At 38.1% G+C, this 7,196-nt stretch overlaps 1 protein-coding gene across 4 annotated transcripts in view; it reads right to left on the reverse strand.

Moving 5' to 3' along the window:
* The window catches only part of cisd2 (CDGSH iron sulfur domain 2), a 38,402-nt gene extending 33,160 nt beyond the window's left edge, over positions 1-5,242 (reverse strand). For 2 of the 4 annotated variants that reach the window (XR_007935391.1, XM_028805211.2), the window contains exon 1: positions 4,924-5,229. Coding sequence is in view for 3 of the 4 variants with exons in the window: in XM_028805211.2 (XP_028661044.1) it covers positions 4,924-5,029 (106 nt within the window). In the remaining variant the exon portion in view is untranslated. Of the gene's footprint in view, positions 1-4,923 lie in introns of all 4 variants that reach the window. The other 2 variants (XM_051929649.1, XM_051929648.1) reach the window with 2 other exon arrangements.
* Positions 5,243-7,196: the final 1,954 nt, after the last annotated feature.

The raw sequence follows: 7,196 nt of genomic DNA on the forward strand, positions 1-7,196 counted from the left end.
GTTTTCACTTCAACCAATTTCTTAATTAGAACCCATTAATTTACTACTAAAGCAATATGTTATTTTGGGCTTAATTTTAGTTATCTTGTCTACTACAATTCAAAACCATTGATTGCCTATTTCAGTTTTTAAAAACTGCACTTAAGTTTTAATTGTTGCCTGTTTTCTTAGCAAGACATTACTTAATAATGAAAAGCAGATAAGCAATAAGCCAGCAGCTCTCCAGCTAATGTACTAATGTACCTGTGCATATGCTCCATGACGTATCTGTGTTAAAAAAATGTTTAGAAATAAATGAGATGGAATTGGAAGGACCATTATGTTTAAACTTGTTCTGGTCTATAAAGCACATGGGTAATGTTCTCAGAGAAAGAAACTCTACAGTTTTAATTAAAATTTCTCTAGGATGAAAGAAAGCATTAACAAGCCTAATAGTTACATACGAAGTTTCATTATTTGCGAGGATTAGGACAATAGTTGGAAGGAAAACATGCAGCCATTGTGGCCCTCCAGGACCTTAACTGAGGAACCCTGGGTTAATGAGTGATGTTGAAGTGAACATAAGAAAGAAAGTGAAACATTACTACAAAATTAATAAATGAAACAAAAGCAACTGCAAATTGTTTTTTCCAACTATCAATCTAAACCATATACCATATCCATCACTGAAGCTAAAGTTGCTCCAAGTTACACATGAAACAAGGTAGGAGAAAAAAAAAATAGCTACCATTTTTAGTTTAAATGATTGAAAAAGAATAGTTTGGGTGGCTTTTGACAGCCTAGGTACTTTGCAAAATCTGTCAAAACAAAAAGGAGAGCAATCCATTCACTGCATGAAATCCAGAGATCATCAAAATGACCTAATAAATGCATACACTGAAAAGCATATGCAGAAAGGCCATCACCAGGAATGAATACAAGGAAGTTATTGTGAAACGTCAAACTGCTTATTTTATTTCAAAAGAGGATACTCCTAATTTAAAGCACAAATCTTTTATGGATGTAATGATATTTCAAAGGGAGGAGTGCCTCAACACTCTTAACTGCTGGTGCTATTGCCTGCCACATTACATGGAGTATTGAAGGAAATTACACAATTCAGTCTAAACTGCAGGACTATGTCTTATTATTTGTGCTTGCTGATGAGAACAAAGAAATTTGTCAACAGAAAGCTGCGTCTCTGTAGAAAAAGATTAATATCAGAAACCATCTTCCTATAAAAGTATGGAGCTAACACATACTCCAAGAAGCAATGGGAATTCTGCTAGAGAACAATGCGCCCACTGATAAAGTAATGGGGTCGTCTAGGAGTGATGTAGTATTGGTATTACTGCAGCAAACAAATGATTGTAATCACATTAGTCTATGCCAGCATTGCACCTTCAAAATCAGGCATCAAACAGACTAGACTACCTTACACAAGTTAATAAATATTAAGTGCATTATTATTATTACTACAAGCATTCTGCTGTACGATTTGAAAAATCTGAAGGATCAGAAACAGTACTGGATAGTTACTGAATATGTTACCCGATTTTTACTTGAGCGTTTTAAATATTTGAAGTGCATGTTTACATCAAGTATATATACAGTGAATTCAGGAAGTATTGAGACCCATTCTCTTCCTGCACATTTTGTTGAGCTATATAATATTAAATGAATTAATTTGCCATTTTTGTACAGTTTTTTCTGAAAGCTTGCATTTAACAATATTAGCAAAAAATTAATATTTTTATGTTGTAATAAAAAGACTGGAAAACTGACATGTGGATTATGCAACAACAGTAACACCAGTCCAACCCCCCCATGGATCTTTTCTTATTGTTTGCCTTTGTACAGGATTGGTCACCATTGGCTTTTACGGTATTATATCATAAACTTATTTATCTTAGTTTTCCATGAAATCAAGAGATTAAAAATTTATTCAGTCATTACTACAAAACATATGGGGTAAATAACCTGTAAAAAAACTAGAGATATTACCTGCTGATATCACTTGCTCTACATGTACCTTGAGTGCATTTCTCCTGCACCTCGTGTGCCTGACTCTCTTTTGCCCAAGCGCTCGTCCTGAAAAGCGCGTTTCCATAAAGCCTTCTTTACTGATTCTGTCATTTCAAGGCACTTTCCTCGCCTCCTGCCCACTTTTATAATCCCTGTCTTTAAATTTGAGTCTTATTATGCCTTGTATGTAAAAAAAAAGCACCATGTGTTTAAATTTTGGAATAGTACATCACAATTCTCACTTATCATGTGGTCTGTGTGAGACTGAAAGAATCAGATACAAAAACATGCCCCTGAAATGAGGTTCTTGTACAGGGTTCTTGGGCTCACACTTTAGGATAGGGTGAGGAGTTCAGCAATACAGGATGACCCAGGATTAGAAACGCACCATCTACTAACCAACAGAAATCAGTTGAGGTGCCTCTCACTTAGGAAATGTGCAAGAAACGGCCCACTGGAAAAAGACCAAGGGGGAGATCCGGGACACACTGGAGGGACTGTATCTCTCCAGAAGTACCTGAGGATTCCCCAGAAAGAGACGGAAGACCTTGTTGAAAATACGAAGGCTTGGTCTGTCCTGTTCTGGACATTGCCACCATAATCCTCATTACAATTTGTAAAAATAGAGTGAAAAATAAGTAGATAGGAATGTATAAACCAGAATAGTGTGACTTGTGTTGTGGTCTGTTGTGACTTGGTCTGTCAGTTCAGCACGTTACAACCATAACCCCAACTAGAATAAGCAAAATGAAAGTGAACAATAGAAGTAGATGGCAATGTATAAACAGATACGTACACTTGGCTGTTTTTAAAGTTTCCATTTATTTTTAAACTATGGTGACAAGAAATGCACACAGTAGATTTTTGTTTGAGCTTCCACCATTTCAATACAATTAACAGAACAAAGTCAGCAGAAAAATGTGAGATATAAAGAATAGTTAAAGAAAAGACAGACTCTGGAGTATTTAAGACTAATACAAAACATACTACACTAAAAGACATTTTCAAACACTAAACTGCCCAGAGAAGTGTTTGGTAGGTTGATGGCTGGTCTAGGTCAGGAACACGTGTGTTTTCCTAATGACTATGGATACTAGGGGTTTATTATTATCTCTGAAATTTGCATAGACATATCTCTCTTGTGTTTCTAGGATGTAACATATTAATATATTTATTCACACATTACCATAATAAATTAAATTACTAGAGGAGTTTTAAGAACAAACGTAAACCCGTGGTTATCCTAAGGCCACATGGCCAAACACAGCTTAGATGCCACCAATAAAATTGCTGATGACCACTCCATTGTAGACCTCATCAAAAACACTGATGAGGCAGATTTGTTGTGTGACACAGTGGAGCCAAACAGCTGATCATAGACTTCAGGAAGCAGAACTGTACATCCCATCAAATTCAGAGCAGGTGCTGTGGAGAGCAGTCGGCAGCTTTAAACCTTGGAGTCACCACTACTGTGCACAACACATCTTTCCTTATGTCACATGCCTGAGGAAAGCCAAGGTGGGTATAGCCAAGTTTATCAACTCTTACTGATATACTGTAAACTCCATCCTTGTTAGCTGCATAACTACAGCATCTGCTCAAGAAAGGGCTACAAAGTACTGCAGCAGCATAGAAAACTACTGACACACAGTCTCCTGCTCAGGACATATTTAGAATACACTGTTTCAAAAGGGCAAGTGGCATCATTAAAACCCTCAGCCATCCTGCACTGTCACACCTCTCCCTTCTTCATTCTAGTAAACAGTTCTGGACCACTAGCATTCACCACTACTGTAGATACTCAAGGTCAGAATTCACCCTCAGCAGCTGTTTATTAACATCATCATAATAACTGCTTAACTGTAGTCTTTATGGTTCTGGATTTTGGTGTATTTATCCTTCCAGTCCAAGGCTACTGCTATTGTCAGATCTATCAAACTACTCTTGCTAGCTTCTGTGTAACATGCAAGTAGTAATTTTATCATGCTGTTTACAAATGACAAACTTGATCTTGATGGACTATTTTCAGTCTATTTCAATCCAATGTATTTATTTTTTTTAATGCTGGGTTAATTCTCCCTTCTTTTAACTACACTTGTAAATAGGAAGTTCCGTGTGCAACAGTAAGTAATTTACTTTATTGAAAAATCACACTACTTATTATCCTGAGTACATAATTAAGGTAAACTAATGAAAGCAGCATGCTGCAGTGGTTACGCCAGGGGGCTTTAAACAAAAAAGTTCTTTAACCCGGGACAAACCAGTTACTCGGTCAGTGTTCCAACTATGTAAAATGCATATATGCAATAAAAAATAAAAAAAAGTTTCTGCACCCTAATTCTGTCAAGCCCTTTGTGCACAAAAATGCATGATACAAATTAGAGTATTGCAAATAAAGTCAAGGTAATAAGTGAGATGACCATTGCTCGAGGCCTTTCTGAAGCACCGCTGACCAGATCACCAGACGTGCAGAAGCTGCCGGGAATGCGACCTAATTGTGTCCTTGTCGCTTTTGAAGAGGACACGCTAGAATCTCCCGATCGGGCTCATTAGAACTCTACAGCAGTGCACATATCGAGGGCAAGTCGAGATAAGACAGCATGCAGACATCTCATTTTGAAGAGAAGAACTGCGGTTGCTGATATTTTGTGCGGGGGCCTGGGAGAGGTCGATAAGTTAATCTTGTCCCGCAGCCAAGATGTACCTAAGCAAAGTGCGAATCCAGAGATAGGCGCCGACCCCTCAGCACATTATATTTGTGTAGGACGAAAATGTTCACAGGCCGAATAAGTTTCTCGTGCTTTTTACGACAAACTAATAATTGTTACCTGCTTAAAAAGTTCTTGGAGATAACAATTTAAACAATAAAAAACAGAGAAAAAAACGCGCAGGCTACTAAATCTTCAACGATATACATACCTGTGAGCTTTGCAAAGCCTGTTAAAGTTTCTGGAATGGGCAGCCGCTTGAGGTAGGCTGGAAGCTGTACTTTTATTATTCTGGAAATACTTTCCAACATCATCATGACTATGTCCAAACTACAGAAGTATTACACGAATGTGCATTATTTCCTGGGTCCGCTGCTCTGGGGTGTCTGCGTAGGTTGAATGCGCATTCGCTACTCCACTTCACCAAAAACAACCACTAACCACGTCACAAACGCGTTTGGGAATCGCAAAATCAGGCTGCGCAGCACACGCGAGCCGCAGCCAATGGCGTTCTGCGGAGCTGTTCGCTTCTGGTTGGATGACAGCGCTGTGTGGCTTCGTTTAAAAACTCGGGCCGTGGCAGCGTTTGTAGGACTGAGAGCAGTCAGAGCACAAGGATGCTGACGGTTAAATAAGAGGAAACTGAATAAAAATGAAAGCAAAACAAATAAAAACTATACTTTGTTGTTAAGGAGAGAGATATTTTTATATATAACTTGTATTAGTATATATTATGACCATGGTAATATAACTGCTTTATTTATGAGCGTCACCTAAAGTAAAATTAAAATCTACGAGTATTGTATCGATTATTTTTTTGGCGTGAGGGTGGTGAAAGAGTAAGACGACTTGAATAAATGAAGGAAAATTAGGAATTTTTCGTTGACCACCGTAAATGAGTAGTTTTGAAAATAAGAACTTCACTTATTCACACTCCTTTTTAACAGAGATGGAGAAACGGAACCGTATGGTATCGATATGTGCAAATGTACACACAAACAGACCAATGGCCGACAAAAGCCTGAACATTACAAGAAATGAATAATGTAAAAATGACAAATGTCAGAAAAAAGCAGAAGTAATTATGATGTGAAATCTGAAAGACATGAAACCAAACAGAAACAAAGAAAATCTGAGATTGAGAAAATCAATCAGATGAGCCAGTAATAATTGAATGCATATTTGCATTCTCAAATTTGCTTAATCCAATTCAAGATGCCAGATTGATTGGAGCCTATCACCGGACCACTAAATTCAGCCTGGAAAATAGACTTGGATGAGGCCCCATCTGTTAGTGGATGCAACATATACATACACATACAACAATAAAGGCAACAATACTAAGATTATGTGAAAAAAGTTACAATACCATTACATACAAACTCAATACAGTCAGAGCTTTGAAATGTTTTACGGGTATATGAGCTAGTACAGACTGTATCATGTTGTTTAACATCATAGAAGGGATTGCTTTAAAAGGTGTAAATAAAAGATCAAGGAATAAAATGTCAGAATTTGGATATAAACATCAAAATACACTGACGATCATGAAAAGAGTATTAGTTGAGTAAGTGTAGGCCTTAGCTTATTCAATTTTGGGACAATTCGAAGGCTAGCCATACCACATGAAGCTAAGCATGTTCAAGCCCAGCCAGTTCTCCGATGACCAAATAGGAAAAGCCTGGGTTGTTGCTGGAAGAGGTGTTGGTGATGCCAGCAGTGGGCGCTTACCCTGTGGTCTGAAAGTGGATCCCAATGCCCCATTGCAGTGACGGGGACACTGTGCTGTAAAAATGGAGCCATCCTTTGGAAAAGATGTAAAACTGAGGTCTTGGCTCACTGTGATCACTAAAGATCCCTGGGCATCCTTTGTATAGATCAAGGTGTATCCTGATGTCCAGGATAAATTGCTCACCACGGCCTAGGCATTCTGCCCTCCTAATCATCTTGTCTCTGATTGGCTAACTACCTCTCACCTTTTCAACTAATGTGTGGTGACTGTACTGGCACATAAATGGCTGCCATCGTATCATCCAGCAGGATGCAACACATTGGTGGTTGAAGTGGCTTCCCACTCACTGTAGTGCTTTGAGTAGTGAGAAAAGCACTATATAAATGTAAAAAATATTATTATTGTATTTATTTGTTTATTATTATTAACCAGTGTCGTGGTCTTGGCTATCTATCAGGTTTATACAGCAGCATAGACGCATGAGGTATTCTGGAGTCGGTGCTGAACAGAAAGTGCATTTTGATTGTCATCTGAAGGAGCGATGGTTACAGTCAGCATTAGTAGTCTGAACTGGTATTACGAGGGTAAATCAAAAAGTAAAGGCAATTTGAAAATTACACAGTAACTGCAATGGAAGCTGACGAAATACATGTCAGCAATGACTTACATGCAGTAGTGAGATTTCTTTGGGCAGCAGGAGTGAAACCTGCTAAGGTTCGCCTGAAGGATGCTGTCTTGTGCAGATCAGTAAG

The sequence above is a fragment of the Erpetoichthys calabaricus genome, chromosome 7 (genome assembly GCF_900747795.2).
Source record: "Erpetoichthys calabaricus chromosome 7, fErpCal1.3, whole genome shotgun sequence".
Taxonomy (NCBI): Eukaryota; Metazoa; Chordata; class Cladistia; order Polypteriformes; family Polypteridae; genus Erpetoichthys; species Erpetoichthys calabaricus.